General features: G+C 49.1%; 1 protein-coding gene across 6 annotated transcripts; it reads right to left on the reverse strand.

Annotated features, from left to right (window-relative positions):
- Positions 1 to 3: 3 nt before the first annotated feature.
- On the reverse strand, positions 4 to 14,743 carry Nlrx1 (NLR family member X1). 6 transcript variants are annotated; one of them, XM_051197223.1, is made up of 10 exons: positions 14,685 to 14,743; positions 11,990 to 12,111; positions 11,410 to 11,479; positions 10,957 to 11,045; positions 9,837 to 10,456; positions 8,452 to 9,273; positions 3,847 to 4,442; positions 2,687 to 2,773; positions 1,282 to 1,533; positions 4 to 845 (listed from the first exon to the last, which is right to left on the reverse strand). In XM_051197223.1, the coding sequence occupies exons 2-10, from the start codon at positions 12,057 to 12,059 to the stop codon at positions 515 to 517; spliced, it is 2,937 nt and encodes a 978-aa protein (XP_051053180.1). In that variant the 5' UTR covers positions 12,060 to 12,111; positions 14,685 to 14,743; the 3' UTR covers positions 4 to 514. The 6 variants fall into 6 exon arrangements, with proteins under 6 accessions (XP_051053180.1, XP_051053181.1, XP_051053179.1 ...); XM_051197224.1 differs by lacking the exon at positions 14,685 to 14,743 and adding an exon at positions 14,429 to 14,557; XM_051197222.1 differs by lacking the exon at positions 14,685 to 14,743 and adding an exon at positions 14,364 to 14,554.
- Positions 14,744 to 19,406: the final 4,663 nt, after the last annotated feature.

Below are 19,406 nucleotides of genomic sequence, written 5' to 3' on the forward strand. Positions count from 1 at the left end.
CACTTGTCCTTAGTGGCTTGAGCCATTGATACTTGTGTAGTTGAGGGGACATGAGGCTAGGGAAAGCACCACTGGGAAGACATTTTGCATTCAGAGGTAAGCATAAGGCAGGAATGGGAAGCCATCCAGTACAGCTGCTAGATGGCAGAACCCCCAGCATGGCAAACATGAGAGGTGTGCCACTTGGTAACACATTCAGAGGAGGGAGAGGCAAGAGCGATGGTTAGGCCACAAGGCAATTTGACCACTCATGTGTCATATCCTTAGTACTTCTAGACAAAAAAAAAAAAAAAAGGTGACATGCTCAGTATCCAAGTTCAAGCATCAATTCATCATATTCGACCTTGTGAAGTCTAGCTTGAGGTCCCAGCTGGACTTGTGGGTTGGGGCAGCACAGTTATGGGCATTGCTTTGCCTGCAGATCTTTCTGAAAGGAGTTGTGAATACCAGGAAACCATAGAGGGAAAGGTTTGGGGACAAATGATCCCACAGCTAGGTTGCAGCTGTCACTGTCTCAGCATCCAGAGCCTCCCAGCTGCTCCAGAAGGGTCTTGACCTCGCTCTCCACTCGAAGCAGCTGAGCCTTGCGCCAAGGATTAAGGGTGGCGCCTCGGCTATCTTCCAGATCCCGAAGCAACAGCTTGAGATGGCTCTGGACCCGGGCCGGGTCCCAGCTGTTGAGGTTGCGCTGAACTTCACTAAGGATCACTGACCAGTACTCAGAGACTGCTGTTCCTTCTGTCAGCGAGGCCACAACCCGTGCACCACCTTCGCCAGAGTCGCCAGAGTCCCCCAAGTCCCGCAGGACCTGGCGGCCCTCTGAACTCAGCTCATTGAAGTAGAGGCTGGCAGGGAAGAGATGGAAGGATGTTATTCACTGGAGTTTTGAGAAGGCCCAAGGTGGATAGACAGCCCTTCAGGCTGCTGAGTGGGAGGGACCAAGCTTCTGAAATAAGAGCTGGAGATGTAGCTCGGGTACTAGAGTGCTTAGTACACACAGAGCCCTAGATTCACTCCCTAGCATCACAAAAAGAATCTGCAATAAGGCAGGGACAGAGGTAGAAGCCGATGGAAACATTTAGAAATGGTGGCAGGGAATTGGAGCAGGTTAAGGGACAATCACAGCGGACTTGGGTGAGCTCAGCTCTGTGTAAACCAGGTTAAGAAAGGGAACATAGACAGCAGGCTCAAGTCCAGAGCAACCCCTCGGTAGGAAGAACATAGTGAAGAGAGGGAAAAGCCAGGGTTGGGCATGGGGCATGAGACCAGCCCAGGACTTACTGCAGCAGCTCCAGAGAAGGGTGCTCCCGAGCAGCCTTAGCCAAGGCCAGGGCTGCTGCATCACCAGCACCATTGTAGGCCACGTTCAGTTCCTGCAACTGCTTGTTGCGGTCCAGCTGGGCAGCCAGCAGCTCCAGCCCCTTGTCTCCAAGGTCAGTGTGCAGCAAGGACAGGTGTGTCAGCGAGGTGTTTCCTGCCAGCCCCTCCATCAGTAAGGCAACTCCTGCTGCTGTCAGTGGGTTGTTGGACAGCCTAAGGGCCATAAGCAAGGCAAGGGTCGGGGGCATTACAGATGTCCAAGCTGGGTGTTAGGATTTTGGCCAAAGGGGGCACACCTGGGTTGGAGGCCAGCCTGGACCCAGAATTGAGGTCCAGGAGAAGGGACAGTGAAATGAGAGCGGTTCCTGCCCAGGAGGGGAGTGAGGGAAAGCAGTGTCTCCTCATCTCCTTTCCATTTCTCTTGCTTCCTGACCCCCCACCCCGTTTCTCATTAGTCCCCTTCTTACACCTTCCTTTACTGCCTCCCCAGTCTCTGGTCCTCCATGCTCTCTAATTCCACCACCTTTCTGCGCCCTGCCCCCACCCCCGTTTTTATTAAAAAAAAGAAAATTACTTATTTTGTGCATGTGTGCCTGTAGTTGTGAGGTGAGGGAAGAGGCTATGGAGATCAGAGGACAACTTGTGAGAATCAGTCTTTCCTTCCAACTAACTTGTAGGTTCTGGGGATCAAACTCAGTTTGTCAGGCTTGGCAGCAACCCCCTTTACCTTCTGAGCCACCTCACCAGGAGCCCCCTCCAGCCCTCCTTTCTTCTTCCTCATTCAACTTTCCTGATTCTCATCAGAAACCAGGACCCCCAGGCATCTGGGTTCCTAGGAAATCAGCCAACATCTTGTGAGCAGCTAGAGAGTATCCAGCATGATGGTGAGTCTGCAGGGAACAGTGACTCTGTTGCCAGGCAACTGGCCCAGGAATTACTGCAGCTTTCCTGTCCCCCAGGCTAATATTAGCCAGGAGAAAGGCTTTCTTATCACCCACCCCTGGTGTCTTCCTTGCTACTTTCTTTATATTTGTTTGTTTGTTTGGGTGAAACAGAGTTTGTCTGTGTAGCCCCGACTGTCCTGTAGATCCTGCAGAAAATGCTCCATAGACCAAGCTAGCCTTGAACTCAGAGATCTGCCTGTCTGCCTCCTGAGTGCTGGGGTTAAGGACATGGGCCAACAGTACCTTGTTCCTTTCTGATGCTTGTAATAGACCTGGACAGGGAGCTAGCCAGGACCCAGACCACCCATTTTCTGGAGCCAGGGTAGGCCTGTGCCAGCCATGTTGTAAGGCAGGGTGCTCTCCATGTCCGAGGCCAACAGAAGAGCCAGACCCTCCCATCAGGCCCCTGCTAGGACGCTCACCGCAGAGTGGTGATCTGGCACTGGCTGTGTAGCAACAGGTCTCGAAGGTTCCTGCAGGCCTCAGGGCCCAGGCTGTTGAGTTGCAACCTGGAAGAGAAGGTAGCCAGAGGAGAGGCAAGAGAACGAGAATGCCATTTAGCACGGGGTCCTCCTAAGGACTGTGCCCATCCCTCGCCAGCCTGCTTCCTGCCATCAATACTTGTCTTCCCTCATGCTGCTCCTGTCACCTCTGCCCACACCGTCTCTATCCCACCCTGCTGGGGTCTGCTAAGTCAAGGGACATGAGTTGGAGGTTGGTGGTTGTATTGAAGGAAGGAAGAGCCTTGAGAGAGGGAGCCTGTTCTGAGGAGCAGGAAGGGGATCTGCTCTTGGAGTGGATTAGCCACACTTGGAGGGTGCTGGTTCCCATCACAGAGGGTTGTTGTCCAGCAAGCCTTCTCCGTGTGCCTGGCCTTATCTACACACAGCTGTTTCCTTCTCTGTTCCTCTGCCATGTTGAAATGCAGCCTCAGGCGTCTTTACCAGAAGATGAACCCATGCATAGCCTTTCAGCCTCCAAAACTATAAACTCCTCTCTCCTTCTCCTTCTTGAGACAAAGTCTTTTTATTTTAAAGATTTATTTATTTATTTTATGTATATATGAGTGCTCTGTCTTCACATATGCCTTTATGCCTGAAGAGGACCACCACCATGTGGGTGCTGGGAACTGAACTCAGGACCTCTAGAGCCTTTATGTCTGAAGAGGACCACCATGTGGGTGCTGGGAACTGAACTCAGGACCTCTAGAGCCTTTATGTCTGAAGAGGACCACCATGTGGGTGCTGGGAACTGAACTCAGGACCTCTAGAAGAGCAGTCAGTGCTCTTAACTACTGAGTCATCTCTCCAGCTCCAAGAGACAGGGTCTTATGTAGACCTGGCTGGCCTGGAACTCACAGTGTAGCTCAAGCTGAACTCAAACTCACAGCACTCCTCCTGTCCCAGTTTTTTGAATGCCAGGGCTTAGGCCTAGCTTTAGGTACTCTTATAGCAACAGAAAGCAGATTCATACACATCCCCTGCCCTTCTTCATTCCTTTGGCCTCCCTAGCACCTAGGCTTCCCGGCTTCCTATCCAAGCTCCTCTTCCCTTCCTTCCTGTACTTGAGGATTAGTCCTCACCCCAGTTTCCGAGCACGCAGGAAGACAGGCATGAGAGTGTGTAGCCCAGCAGGATCCAGCTGGCAGGAAGCCAAGTTCACCTCATCCAGAGGGTGCTTTCCGCTTCCTAGTACGGTGGCCACCACTGTGCACTTGAGGGGTGTCATGCGCACACCTGCTAAATTGAGCTGGCGCAGGGAGCGGAGCACCTCGGCCGAGAAGCGCTGGTTCTGGAACTCATAGTGGAAGAAAAGATGGTCAAGAAGCTCTGAAGGGGGCAGCACCTGCCGACCCAGCTTTCCCAGTTTCTTCTTGATAGCCTGGGCATTCTCGAGGGCATCCAGGTTCTTGATGGGGCAGCCAAGCTGAGCCAGCACTGCCCGGTTGTGGGCCGAGAGAAGTCCCCCCATGAACATGGGGAAGAGCTCAAAGACCTCATCCTCAGGGGGTTCATCTGGGTGGCGCCGGGGGCCCTCCACACCCAGGATGCTGGCACCCATCTGATCCAGAACATCGTCATTGTAGTAGTCCTCCTCCCGGAACATCTCCAGCACCATGGCCTGGGCAACTGCCTCGCGACTCTTACTCACCATGCGCCCAAACACCCGGGGAACCACCTGGAAGAGAAGCATGGGAGGGGCACAGCCTTCTACACATCCAATCAGCCTTCAAGGCTCACTTCAAGATAGACACGCTCCCTCCAACTGTTCTAACCTTGGGATCTCCCCTTGAACCCACACACCATTGGCCAGATCACACTACTCCTCCTTGATGTGACACCCCCACGGCTACCCACTGCTTGCGAGGCAAACTCCAAAGATTTATCCTGAAATAGGAAACTTGCCATAATCTGGCCCTAACTTGACTTTTCTAGGGTCACCTCTCAAACACTTGTTTCATGCACTCCAGACGTTAGAGACCTGTTTCTTTTCCCCAAGTGACCATTCATTTCCCAGTCCAGGAGGTGGTGGAGAAGAAGGAAGACATACAGTTATCCCTCCACAGGGGGTCAGGTCTGGATCCCTTGTGGATATCGAACATGCCTGGATGCTCAAGTCCTTTATGTAAAATGAGTATTTGTATATAGTCTATGCACTCCTTACTGTATATTAAATAATCTCTGGACTACTTAAAAATTTAGTACTAATGTAACACTTAATATAAACAGTTATATGGTAATTATTTATGCTAGATAAACAGGACTATATTGTGTTGAAAAAGACCTATATATGTTTAATACAGATACTTTTGTGTGGGCAGTGCTGAGGGTTGAGCCCAAGGCTTCACACATGTTAAGCATGTGCTTAATTATGAAGCCATACCCTCCAGCTGCATTTTTTAAATTATTTTATTTTTTATTTTATGTGCATTAGTGTTTTGTCTGCAGGTATGTATGTGCACCATGTGCATGTATGATGCCCGTGGAGGTCAGAAAAGGACATTGAATCCTCTGAAACTAGAGTTATGGATGGTTGTGAGGTACCATGCAGGTGCTGGAAATAGACCCAGGTCCTCTGCAAGAACAAGGCTCTTAACCACTGAGCCATCTGCTATCCCCTTGCATTTCTTTTGAAGATTTGTTTTATTTTTAAATATATATACATATGCATAATACATACATACACACATACACACATACATACATACATACATATATATGCATGTAGGTATGTGCACATGGATGCAGGTACCTGAAGAGGCAAGAAAGGGTTGGGCCTCCCCAGAAATGGAGTTACAGATGGTTGTGAGCCACTAAACATGGGTGCTGGGAACTGAACTCAGGTCCTCTGCAGGGGTAAAAGGATCTCTTAACTCCTGAGTCATCTCTCTAGGTCTCTACAATCTTTCTTCAAATGTTTTCCTTATCTTCTTTTTTTTTTTTTTTAAGACAGGCTCTTGCCAGGTGGTGGTGGCACATACCTTTAATCCCAGCACTCAGAAAACAGAGGCAGGCAGACCTCTGAGTTGAGGCCAGTCTGGTCTACAGAGTAAGTTCCAGGAGAGTCAGGACTACATAGAGAAATACTGCCTCAAAACAAAACAGAAATCAAAACAGGCTTATTATTGGAGTCCACATAGCCTAGACTTCAAGGTCTTCCTACTTTAGATTCCAGAGTACTGGGATTAGAAGAAGGTGCCACTGGGCCCTGGTAGTCAAATATGTTCTTGCTCTTTTCCCTCCTCTTCCTCGTCTTCTTGACTTCTTCTTGAAATGGGGTCTGTGTCCCAGGCTTGACCTGGAATGTCTAGATAGCTGGAGATGACATTGAATTCCTGATCCTCCTGTCTCTGCCTCCCAAGCACTGGGATTACAAACACATGCCACTGTATCTGGTTCAAACATTTGAAGTCTACAGTAGGATGCATGTTCAGACAGCAGATGCAAGAGTCTGACTTTCAGCCACTCGGTTGGAAACCAGGCTGGGTGTTATAAATATATCAACACTTTCATCATCCTGGTCATCCCAGCTACCACAATTGATGTGGCTCCTGCTGCTTCAAGGTGCTGCGTGATAGGCCCTGCCAACCTCAGTGCCCTCATCCCAAGCCTACACCCCTGCTCCCCATATTTCCTTCCTTTCAACTTTCCTTGCCTTCCTTGGGGCTGAGGCTTCCCCCTTTTTCAGAGCCTACATACTGATGCCACCCCAACTGTCCTCTTGGCTAATCCTTCAGAAATCAGTTTAAATGTTCTTCCATGAGGCTTTCCTGACTGCTCAAACCCAGGTACGTATATCTCTCTTAGAACATCAGAACTTTTCTTACAGGCATTTATCATTTTTCATTGTGTAGGTATGTTGACTTTTGTGTTTGGTCTGTAAAATCAGAAAAGGCAGGAACCTGCAGACATTAATTGGTTTCTCCCACAAACCTAACACATTGCCCAGTGCACAAGAAGTACTGAAATATTTGACAGAGAATGAGTTACAGGCGGGGAGGTTTGCTAGGTCACCTCCCATCCTTGCAAAGAAACAAGAGGTTGTTTTATAGCACCTCCTCTGATGCCTCCATTATTGTTCATGTTCCTTTCTCTCCTTTCTTTCTCTCTTTTCTTTTCTTTTCTTTTCTTTTCAGGGTTTCCCTGTGTAGTCCTGGCTCTCCTGGAACTTGCTTTATAGACCAGGCTGACCTCAAACTCAGAGATCTGCCTGCCTCTGCCTCCCAAGTGCTGTGATTAAAGGTGCATGCTACCACTGGCCAGCTTATTGTTCATTTTTCAAATGTGAGGTTCTTGCCACAGAAATGATAGTACTCAATATTAATCTGGGGAAAAGACCAGAAAATAAAATTTGTGACAATGAGTTAATATGATTATCATGAAGGCTAAGGATGTAGGGATATAGCTGAGTGGCAGAGTGTTGCCAGACATGTGTAGGACCCTGGACCCAATTCCCAGGTCAGAAAGAAGAGGAGCAGTGTGAGGGTGCATGTGTGTGTGTGTGTATGTGGATACCCTAGACTGATCCCAGGAGTCGTCCTCAATGACCCTTTCATCTTATTCTTTGGGCAGGGTCTGTCAATCAGATGAGAGCTCACTATCCAGCTTGCTCAAGGAATCCTATGTCTTAGCCTTTTGAGGTGAATTATTCAGCATTTTCATGGGTTCTGGAGATCCAAGCCAAATCCTCCTGCTCGCGCTGCAAGCATTCTAACCATTGAACCATTTTCTTCAAGATATGAAAAGAGATTGGAGCAGTAATTCATCTCCAGAGCTCGGCTCATTTGCAAACAAAGGAAGATGCAGTGCAGCATCTGGCAGACATCAGCAAGACTGGCCCCTCCATCCCCCAGGAACATCCCATATCCTCCTGGCCTGCCCAGGCCTGTTGGGTGGTTTCTAGAGTGGACCTGCACCCAGGATGGACTGTCCTAAACCAATTACCTATGTCATTCATCCTCCCAGAAAAGATGAATAAATGGCATCTGCTTTATAAACCTGTCTCCAGTGATTGAGTTAGGATGAATCATTGCTCCTGAGGCCCAGACTCCTCTAAAGGAGCAGACACAATTGAGTTTCTGGGCCTGGGGTTACTGGGGATATAGCTCAGAGGCAGAACATTTGCCTAGCAGGTACAAAGCCCTGGGTTCAATCTCCAGCACCACAAAAAGAAAATGAAAAAAAGTTTCTGGGCCTGCAAACTAGACTGCACTGCAATGACCCAGTCTATCTCCCAGCAGCAGAAAAGAAAAGAGAAAGAGAGAGAGGGAGAAAGAGGAAGAGAGACAGTGAGAGAGAGAGAGAGAGAGAGAGAGAGAGAGAGAGAGAGAGAGAGAGGGAGGGAGGGAGGGAGGGAGGGAGGGAGGGAGGGAGGAAAAGAAATCCTTGTTAGGAATCCATTTGGAATTGTTTTAAAAGTCCCTGAAACCTCAATTTCCCTTTTATCCCCCAAGCCTCCCTGTGGATTCCTTCTCTCCATTCCTCAGACCTCAATTCCACTAAAAGCCAAATTTCTAGATTTCCATGCATGCAAGAAGCAGTCTCTCCCCACTGGGAGAAGACAAGAAATGCATACAGATTATGAGGCAGTCTGGAATCCTGGGAAGAAGGAACACGGAGTGTGTGTATGTGTGTGTGTGTGAGTATGTGTGTGTATGTGTGTGTGTATTAGGGGCAGGGGTCTTTACCTTGAGCAAGTTGAAAAGGAGAGGCAGAATCCGCAGGGGCAGCAGCTTGGCCACGATGCTCAGTACCAGGCTGACATCCTCCCCAACACGGCCCACAAACTCAACCACGTCTTTACCCACTCGCTGCAGGGCTGTCTTGCGTAAACCCAGAACAATGTAGAGGGCAGCCAGGTATTCCTGCATAGCAGGCACGGTGAATACAAAAGTACCCAGGTGTCCTGATTCCACACACGGGGCCAGGAAAAACCTCAGGGCATCCCGTCGGAAGATTTGCAGTAGCTGAAATTCTTCCTCTGTCTTGATGCCAGCTTCCAGGCAGCCACGGACATCCTCTTCAGAGAAATAGGTCTTGCGGGATGACACCCCCTCATAGGCCAGCTTGCCCATGGTTCGGGCTGCATAGGCCATCAGAGATAAATTGGAGGGATGGGTGCTATCCAGTGTTTCACCGCTAAAGTTCAGGCGCAGGAAGCTGGTATAGATGCTTGTGAGGGTCTGGCCAGCAGGGGTAGGAGCATGCAGGAAGTGCAAGGTAGCACAGACAAGCCAGCAATAGGAGGGCAGGAAGCAGGCAGCAGCAATCTGATGGTGCCCCTCCAGGTTTCGGGACAGCATCTGAATCAGGTTGTCCCGCTGAGCTGGTGTGGCTGAGACACCTGAACCCCCTGCACCGTATCCACAGTCAGGCTGGTTAAGGCGGAGCTGGAAGTAGAGCTTCTGCAGGTTGGTATCAGAGAAGCCACATATCTCACCATAGCGACCCACATACTTGCTAGGGATACAGCCAATGGCAGAGGGCCGGGTGGTTACCAGAATGCTGGCCTGGGAAGGATATGGTTAAAGGTTAAGAGAAAAACTTCTGTGTCTCAAGAAACCTGTCTCAAGCCCCTAAAGATGTGGGGGGAGGTGGTCCAAGAATGAAGGGAACCATGGTTATCAACATTATCACTAACAGCACTGTGCATGGCAGCACATGCCTTTGATCCCAGCACTCAGGAGGCAGAAACAGGTAGATCTCAGTAAGTTCACAGTCAGCTTGGTATAGATAGTGAGCTCCAGGACAGCCTGAAATACACAGTGAGAACCTTTCCAAAAAAATTATCAACATCAATTACTGATTATCTACTAGGGCCTTGGCATAGAGCTAAGCACTTTACATATGGTATCTCACTTAACCCATACAGAACAAGGACAGAAGGACGAAAAAGTTTGAGAAGGTAAATAAATGGCTTGCTCAGGGTCACACATTTAGGAAGTGGAGGGGACAGGGATTGAACTAACCTAGGTACTGGCCTGCACAGCAACCACGCAGGCCAAGAACATAATATTCCCGATGGAGCAGGTTAAGGGGCAGCAGTGGCAGGGTGTAGAAAAGAGCAACCCACCTCAGGAAGCATGTATTTGCGTAGCAGGTTGACCATGATGGCAGCTGGTGCCCTGGGTTCCTCTGGGTCACTGCAAAGCCCCGTCCCTGCCAGCTGGAAGTCAAGGTTGAGACGCTCCAAGCCATGGAGCACAAAGAGCAGGCGAGATCCGGCAGCAGTCATCAGGGGCAACACCTCCTTCAGGGGTGTGTAACGCTGGGTCACAAGTTGGCACAAGGAAGCCGGGGTAGAGCCCAGGGATGACAAGTCCTCACAGGAGAAGGGGATGAGCAGCTCAAAGGCGGGCAGCCTCCCGTAACACCAGTCCAGGACCATCTTGCGTACCAAGGTGCTCTTGCCAGTACCCACGGTCCCATACAGCACCACTGTCTGCACGCGGCGCCCACAGGCATCTGGGTCAAAGAGCTGAGACAGAGCCAATGGGGGCAGCCCAGCATGGGTTCGCTGATGCCCTGTGGCCAGCTCTGTGGATGGGCGAAGCAGCTCATCTGGCGTGCTCTCGCGGATCACAGGATCAACATGGACTGTGTCTAGAGCAAAGGTTGGTCCAAACTGACGTTCCTCTCTAGGCAGCCGGCTAAACCACTCTGTGAGGTTCCGGCGATGCCTTTGGATGGCTTCTGGATGAGAAAGCAAAAAGCAAAAAACAAGGATCAAGGCAAGGGACTAGAGATGCTTGCTCTTCCGGCCAGCCAGGGTGGCTGTAGGTCAAGGTAGGGAGTCAACACAGAGAACTCAAAGATACAGGAACCCATTGCAGTGTGGGCACATAGAATTCCCTTTAACCAACAGATTACTCGTTAGGTTTAGAAGCCCTCTGACAGAATACAGCCAGAATATCTATGAACAAAACCTGGGCTGACTGGTTTCCTGACTTTCTATATGTATAGTCTTAACTAGTATTAACCTAGCTACTGGAAGGTTGGCTGAAGGTAGGGAGAGACTGTCTCCATTAGTGCTTTGTGTATGTTCCGTGTGCACAGCACCAGTAATGCAAGGATGATGCGAGGAAGAGAGACAGGGAAGAAGGACCACTAGTAGATGACAGCAGTGATTCTCTATGCCTCCCTCATCCTTCCTCTCCTTCCAGGCCCCTCTCCTTTCCATACCCCTCCTTTACCAGTAGCAGAGATGCTCCTGAACAGCTGTCCATGCCTCCCTGGTCGGGGATCACTGTCTGCTGAGTTTCCATGGTGACGGATAAAGGCCCTGTGAGAAAAGACACAGGATGATCTGGGGTTTAGAACAGAACTTAACCCTGGCACAGGCTCAGTCTAATCCAGTCTGTACTTTCTAAGATGAGACCCAAACTCCTACCCTTCCCAAGGATCGAGGGCAGGCCCCTCCAGTCCTAATTACTGCCCGCCTGGGTCTCAGACTGGCCTCTGCCCAATCTGTCCCACTCCCCATCATCATGTGTACCTACATGATCTAAGCCAGCTTCCTCTAGATTCCAGGAAGTTGTCTCTGTACCCATCCTCACAAGTCTCCCAGGGGATCATGATAGCACATTCTGACCATCTCCTGAGCTTTGTTTATCTATGGTCTGAGTCATGACACACCCAGGTCTCACCTAGGGGACCCAAGGGGAGGCACCCCTTTAAATGGCCAACTCCGGTGGGTCAGGAAGGAGATATGCTCATCTACAGAGAGAAGAAAGAGGCAACATCTGTAGATCCCATTCACATCTCCCCATCAATGCACATCCCAACACTGATATCAAATCCCCCTCCTATTTGCACTTATAGTAGCATGTGCTGTTCCTAAATAGCAGTTATTACATAAGCTTCTATTTGTCCATATGATTATTTGATTATCATCCATTTCCCCTCCATGAGTGCAGGGCTCACATCTGGTTTTATTCACAATTACATATCAAGAACCCAACCCACGATCTGGTACACAGCCAACACACAGCTAATGTCTTGGATGAAAAATCAGATTGATACTGCTAGAAGGAGCTTGCTCAGCTCCCTTGTCTGAAGATGGGAAAAGGCTCTGGGAGGTGAGGTGGCATGCCCAAGGACACCAGCTATATACCACACAGCTGGGACTAGTGCACCTCCTGTCTGGATCCCTGCTTTTCTAGAAGCACCATTTGGACTCTAAAAGCAGAAAGGAGGGGTCAAAACAAACCCAAGCTTCCTGCTTACCTGATGATTGGGGTGTTCTTCCTACACCCGAGCCCCAAGAGGTCCTGGGCAAATGGCAGCCCCACCTCATCCTAGGAAAGTCAGAGCCTGCAACAATTAGGACCCCCTTCTTTCTTGTTCCCCTGCAAAAAGAATAGTGTGAATGGGGCTGACAGGATGGTTCATGAGTAAAGTTTCCCACTACCAAGCCTGGAACCTGAGTTCAATTCCAGGAACCCGCTGGCTAGAAAGAGAGAACTATTCCCACAATAAACAAACAAATAAATTTATAAAAGAAAAACTTGCCAGGCCGTGGTGGCACATGCCTTTAATCCTAGCACTAGGGAAGCAGAAGCAGGAGGATCTCTGTCTACCACCTGCTTTACAGAGTGAGTTCCAGGACAGCCAGATTTACACAGAGACACCCAGTCTTGAAAAACCAAAAGGAAGGGGGGTGGAGAAAAGAAGAAAGAAAGGTTTAAAAAGGCTTAAAAAATGTAATTGAAAAACAAACGATAGTATGAATATATGGCCCTTCAAACATCCCACATCTCTCTCTCACCTCACACACATACACACACACACACACACACACACACACACACACACACACACTTCTCCAACCCTTACTCCTAGCATCCAAGGAGGGACCATCTCCCAAGGGAGGCTGAGCCAGTCCTCAGACTTCAGATGTCAGCCTGTTTGAAGCACTGGCCTGGCTTATAGCTCTGCTCAGCAAGGATAATCCCAGCCTCAATGATTCCATCTTATCTCCTACCAATGCCTGCCTCCCCGCTGGGTTTCACAGCTGCCTTTGTGTAGAGTTCCAGCCCAATCATCTGCTTTTAGATTTTATTTTGCTTGACTGCTAGCAAGCTCAGCCACTTCCAGTGCCTTTTCTGAGCCTAGATATTCCCTCAATCCAGTCTTCATTATTATTCATTATTGTGTCCCAGCCATGAGATCCTTTTAGTTGAGTTTTAATAGTTTTATCACTTTATCTTCTGACTTTTATGTAAGCTACCTTTAAAGCTGGCATAAATAATACATGAATGTGTGAATGAACTTCCTGCTTGACATAGGATATGCTGCCTCTGCCTCACACTTCACCCAGGGCCAGCCTGGCCTCATCAGCGCCCCTCCCCACATCCCAAAATCTGGTTACTTTACTAAAGAACTGTTCCAAACCCTGGATTCACGCTGTATTTCTTGGCTTTTTTTTTTTTTTTTTTTAATCCTTCTTTCCCTTTAGATAGTGAAGACAGTCCTACAGATCCCTCCCTACTGCTGTGTGCCAACCCTTTCAAAACTTGATCATCTGAGAACTTGTTCAGATCCCTCCAGACCTCACAGGACCCCACTTCCTTGGGTTCTCTGTGCCTTCACCCTTGGCCTATTCCAATTCCTCATCCCCTGTAGAGATCAACTCCCTAAAGTTACACTACTTAACAGCTACAAGCCCCACGTCCACACAAGCTATTTTTCTAGGTTTGCCCCAGCCCACTCCTCTTCCTTCAAGACTGCTGGATTGTGGCTCTCACCTTCCTAACTTAGTTCATACACTTTGCTTAGCATCTGCTTTATCAGAATCCCAGACACTCTTCAAAGAGTCTGCTCAAGGTACACTCTCCCGAGTTTTGCTGGCCCCCTCTGCTCCTTGGCATGCCTGTGCCCCTGTATTGCCATGGCCTCCCTCACTGACACTGGCCCTAAAAGAGGGGCAAACTTGGGGAGTGCTTTAGCAGTGCAGCCAGAGCAGGAGCTGGCAAGGGTGTTGACTAGGCTGGGAACAGAAGTCCCAGGGGCTAGAGAATGGTCCTGAAAACCTGGCAAAACTCAGAATTGGCATGAGCTCCAGGTCCACTGAGTCAAGATAAGACACACAGAGTTTAGGATAATTCTCTAATCAAATAGTTGTCATGGCACTAATCAAAAGAAGGGGTGCAGCAAGAATGTGCAGGGCACTAATCAAAAGAAGGGGTGCAGCAAGAATGTGCAGAGCTCCCCTACCAACAGCTCTCCCACTTCCACTTGGCTTCAGGGAGCAAAGTGAATCTGCCAGCAGGCCCACAATCAGCGCCCAAGCTCCAGCAGAACTCCCAACGCCACTTGCCCGCTCCCGCCACCCAGCAGCCTGACTCTTGCTTCCAGGGCTCATCGCAGCCGTCCAGCCGGGGACCGGAGGAGCGATCGAGCCAGCTAGGCCTTTACCCAGGCTGCCCAGGCCCTGGTGCCCGTCGCTGCGGCCTGGAGGGGTGGAAGCCGGCGCCTCTCGCTGGCTCCCAGCATCCCCGGCTCGCTCGGCACAGCGCGTCTAGCACGCCTCCACCAGTCAGGCAGCGCGCGGCCCGGCCCACTCTGGCACCCCGCCCGGCCTGGGCACCAAAGCGCTCACAGAGCGGAGACCGGCTGAAGGGGGCCCGATGAGTCCGCGGCGCGGGATTAGGACTTCAGCCCCACCCGGCCCTCCTAGGACCCGGGTTCCGGTACTGCCCCCTGCAGGTTCCCAAGCGTCAGGCCCAGCCGATGACCTCATGTGCGCCTCCCAGTCTGGATTTGTTGATAACGCCCATTTTACAGATGAAAATTCAGATGAAGCGCAGAAGCATGAAATGACTGGCTCAGGTTGCCCCAACTGGAAGCAGATGAGAAAGAGCAAAAGCGCCAGGTTTAAACCTTTCTCAGACTGAGATAGTCATCCCCAGGGCCTACTGACCTCTCTTCCTGGTCCTCCTGTTCCTTCTTGGTCCTCCAGGGACAAGACTAAGCCCTTCTGTGTCATTCAGCCCCAAAACCTCTAGGGGGGCCTCTGTTCACTTTGGCCAGGAAGGAAGACTGGGGACTGATTAACAGTTCCTTCTCCAACCTGCTCTTCCTGTCTGACATCCAGTCATGGTTTAGCCCTGGGACTTCCGGGTCCTAAAAACCCCCACCCTTATTCCTTCCATTGAAGGAACACCCAAGGTTCACGTAACTGGGATGGCAGAGCCACCCATCCCCTTTAGCCAAGGAACGCCTCCACATGCAAACATGGGTGTGCGATGTTCAGGGAACAGACATGAAATACAGAATTCAAGAGAGAGGCTCCTCGGGGCAGGGCTGGGAAGAGACTTCTGTGGTCTGTCCTCCATTGGAACAGAAGACAATGGGGATTATCTCATCTAGGCGAATGTCCATTCATTCCATGTATGGTGTTGGGCCAGTTCTGGACACTCATCCTGGGCTGCCAACCAGACAACCAGAACAAGTCGTGCAGGGACCCATCATGTTGACAGTGAATGCTCTTCAAAGGCAGAAAGCCTACCTGCTTCTAGCAGAGACTGTGACATTTGAACTGGACGATAAAAAGTCAGTCAGAAAGGCATGCTGGGCAGCATGGAAAATGGCATATTTGCATTTGAAAAGCAGTCCATCAAGGTTGGAGAGATGGCTCAACAGTTAAGAGCACTGACTGCTCTTACAGCGGACCTGGGTTCAATTCCCATCAACTACAAGGCAGCTCAAACAGGCTTTAACTCCAGTCTCAATGGGTCTGATGCCCTCTTTTGGCCTCTTTGAGCACTGCATGTTTGTGGTACACAGATATACATACAAACAAAACACTCACACACATATTTAATATTAAAAAATAAATAAAAGAAGTTCTTCCAGAGGAGTTGAATGAGGATGAAGCTTCTTCATGGTTATAGCCTCAGGGGCAACATTTAGGGTCTAAGAGCCTCCTCTAGTTTTACTCTACTTACCTAGCCATGGGAAGCCAACTGTCACCTGGCCACAATTATTGGGCATTGCTTAGAACAAGCCATTCCCCTCCCCTCTGTGACAACTGTGGGTTTTATTAATAACATATAATTCAACTGGCTTCTGCAGACAGAAGGCCTGTGAGTCATGCTGTGGGCATGTCCTCTGTTGTCTGGCCTCCAAGAGCCATGGCACAGATGACCATCTGATCACCTCTGTCCTCTAGCCCTTTGCACAGGCCCTGCCACAGAGAGGTCGAATGGGGAGAACACAGTCGGAGCCCTAGCAGGCGGGCACAGCAGAGAGGACCCATTTCCAGACATACCTGGATGGGCAGGTTGCTGGAAGTAGGGGGAGACAGAACAGGTGGGTGACAGTGTCTGGAGAGCTTGTCTGTAGCTTCAGCCTGCTTCATGTTCCTTTGCTGAAGACAGAGGTGGCTGCACTGCTCTTAACCCCATCTTGGGGTTACTGTTGGAATCAAACGAACTCTCTTTGTGAATTTGTGAACCATTCTACAAATATTCTCAGTGCCTGGCAGGTGATGCGGCTTCAGAAGGGCTGTTTGCCCTCTCTGGTCTCTGTGGAACTGCAAATCAAAGGTGTTTAATTATTTCAGAACTATTTGCATTTGGGGCTGGGAGTGTTAGCTCAGTAAGAGTGAGTATGTTTAGTATGGGATGGAAGAAGGGTCTACTTTTTTTTTTTTTTTTTTTTTTTTTTTTTTTTCCTTTTGGTTTTTCAAGACAGAATTCCCCTGGCTGTTCTGGAACTCACTCTGTAGACCAGGTTGGCCTCAGACTCACAGAGATCCACCTGCCTCTGCCTTCTGAGTGCTGGTGTTAAAGGGGTACACCACCACCACTGTTGTGAGATATGTGTATATTGTTCCAGGATGTATTTGCTATGATTGGTGTAATAAAAAGCTGAAGGCCCAATAGAGAGGCAGGAGGCATAGGCAGAATTTCCAGGAAGAGAAAGGAAGAGGAGGAGGACTCAAGGAACACAAGAGAAGTCAGGAGAAACATAGAGGAAACAGAAGGTGCAAGATGGAAGAGAGGTAAGGCCATGTGATAGAACATAAATGGGATAGTTTAAGTTATAAGAGAGCTACAGGCTGAGGTTTCATAATCAATAACAAGTCTCCGTGTCATTATTCAGGAGCTGGCTGGCTGAACAAAAAAAGACTCCTCACACAGCACCTGGTGAAGAGTTTACATTTGGAGGCCAAGGCCTGTAATTGCAGCTATTTAGGAGGCTGAGAAAGGAGAGCTAAAATCTGAGGCTACAGACTAAGTTTAAAGCCAACCTAGGTAAAGTGAGAATTTGTCTAAAAGTTTAAAACAATTTAAAAAGGCTTGGGGATGTGCAGGATCTTAGATTCAACCTGCAGCTGAATAACTAAACAAATAAAAAAAAAATAAAGCAGTAAAGGAAGAATCTGGAAAAAAAAAAAAAAACTGGTGGCAGCTCATTCCTGTAATTCCAGCACTTAGGAGGCTGAGGGCAACAGAGTTGCTTTGATCTCAAGGGAAACCTGGGCTACATGGTTAGGAAGGAGCTGGGAGATGTAGCCAGATTGGTACACTGCTTGCCTAGTACACATGAAGCCCAGGGCTTGATTTGCAACACAATGCATGAAATAGATGTACATGCCTGTAAGTGTAGTATTTGAGAGGTAGAGGCAAGAGATCAGAAATTCTAGGCCAGCTCTGAAGTGCCATAGTAAGTTCAAGGCCAGCCTGGGCTACAAGAGACTCTGTAGAAAAATAAACAAATTGGGCTGGAGAGAGGTTCAGTGGTTAAGAGCACTGGCTGCTCTTCCAGAGACCTAGGTTCAATTCCCAGCACCCACATGACTCCTCACAACTGTCTATAACTCCAGATCTGGTTCCCTCTTCCAGTCTCTGTGAGACACATACACATATATAAACATAAGTTTTTTAAAAAGGATAAGTAGATAAATTAGTAAGCCTGCCAAGATATATAGGTAATGGAAGTTAATATTAGAGAAAAATAAAAACAGCTGTGTATGGTGGCATGCATCTCTAATCCTAGTAGTAGTACTCAGGAGGCCAAAATAGGCAGATCCCTGAGTTTGAAGCCAGCCTGGTCTACATAGCAAGCCAGGATTACATAGTGATCCCCTGTCTCAAAGATATAAGCAAAGAAAAGAAAAGACCCAGGTGCTGGGTCCCAGCATTCAGGAGGCAGAGGCAGGTGGATGGATGTCTATGAGTTTGAAGCCAGCCTGATCTACAGAGTGAGTTCCAGGACAGAGAAACCCTGACTTAAAAGGAAAGAAGGAAGGAAAGGTAGGAGGGAGGAAGAGAGGGAGGGAAGGAAGAAGGGAGGGAGGGGAAGGAAGGAAGGAGGAAGAGAGGCAGGAAAACTACCTGATAGAGGAACTTGTGAGGAACCATTTATCAGCATCACCCCAAGATGAAAAAGGTCCCTAAACACCCCCTAAAACAACCCAGAAGTCAGATTCTCCCTACCTCTCCCTCTCACTCCAAATGTTCATAAGAAGCAAAGTTCATCTGTCTACAGTTGAGTGCCTAACCAGTCATATCTGGACCCTAGTCCAGACCAGGACACTTCCTCTATCTGTGGCACAAATGTGTTATCCCAGACAGCCAACAGGGCTGGTGTCAGTCCCTTCCTTCAATCACCAAGCCTCAGGCCCAAAAGAGAAGAGGATAAATCAACACACAGCTTCTTGGGCCATCTGCCACCAGCCCTCAGGACCCTCAGAACACTTGTCCACTATGGTGCTGACTGCTGATGGCTCGGCCCCAGTATATGTGGTTCAGTAGGAAAGAAGAGGGAAAGGAAAAGAGAAAAATAGAGTTAAGTCCAATGAGGCCCCTGCTTCTTGCCACCCCCATCCTGGAGGCAGGTAAGGCTCTAAGGCAGTGGTTCTCAACCTGTGGGTTACGACCCCTTTGGGATTGCATATCAGATATTAACATTACTGTGTATAACAGTAGCAAAATTACAGTTATGAGGTAGCAAGGAAATAAGTCTATGGTTGGGGTCACCAGAGCATGAGGAACTGTATTACAGAGTTACAGCATTAGGACCTTTGAGACCCACTTGGTTAGGGTCTCTTTTTTCTGTTTTCACTGCCCTTGCTGAAAGCCACTGACTGGCATTCCCCCTCCCCTCTGTGCACTATCAGGGCTCCCTGAGCCCTGGAAAGAGTCGTGGGTCATTTTGGCAATAGATCTATGCAACAGGCATGAGTTCCCACACACACACACCTTGTAGACCCAACTGTGATCAAGAGCCCTGACCAATGCCGAGAATGGAGTCTCCAGGTTCCACTCCTCACCCCATTCCCCTTTAGGAAGGGTCTCGTGTTGCCCAGGCTGGCCTTGAACTTCCTAGGTAACTGAGAATGACTCTGAACTTCCAATCCTGCAATGTCCATCTCCCAAGTGCTAGGATAACATGTGACTTGTATGCCACTACATCTGGATAATGCAGTGCTGGGGACTGGACCTAGTCTTCATGCGTGCTAGGCAAGCACTCTATCAACTGAGCTACACCCCCATCCCTCAAGGTTCCATTTCTACTGTTTTTTCCTACTATTTAAGGGCCCAACACACCTTTTTCTCAACTGAAAAAAATGGGCTGCGTGGGGTTGCCACTGAAGTTTTGGTCAGGTAGGAAGCATGACACAAATAATTAACAA

Source organism: Phodopus roborovskii, unplaced genomic scaffold (assembly GCF_943737965.1).
Source record: "Phodopus roborovskii unplaced genomic scaffold, PHOROB, whole genome shotgun sequence".
Taxonomy (NCBI): Eukaryota; Metazoa; Chordata; class Mammalia; order Rodentia; family Cricetidae; genus Phodopus; species Phodopus roborovskii.

Excerpts from the sequence above, each read along its gene's own strand:
- Nlrx1 (XM_051197223.1), bottom strand. The coding sequence starts at position 12,059 with ATGAGGTGGGGCTGCCATTTGCCCAGGACCTCTTGGGGCTCGGGTGTA. Across the intron at positions 11,480-11,989 it reads AAGAACACCCCAATCATCAG|ATGAGCATATCTCCTTCCTG; the intron begins GTAAGCAGGAAG and ends TTCTCTCTGTAG. Across the intron at positions 11,046-11,409 it reads CCTCCCCTTGGGTCCCCTAG|GGCCTTTATCCGTCACCATG; the intron begins GTGAGACCTGGG and ends CTTTTCTCACAG.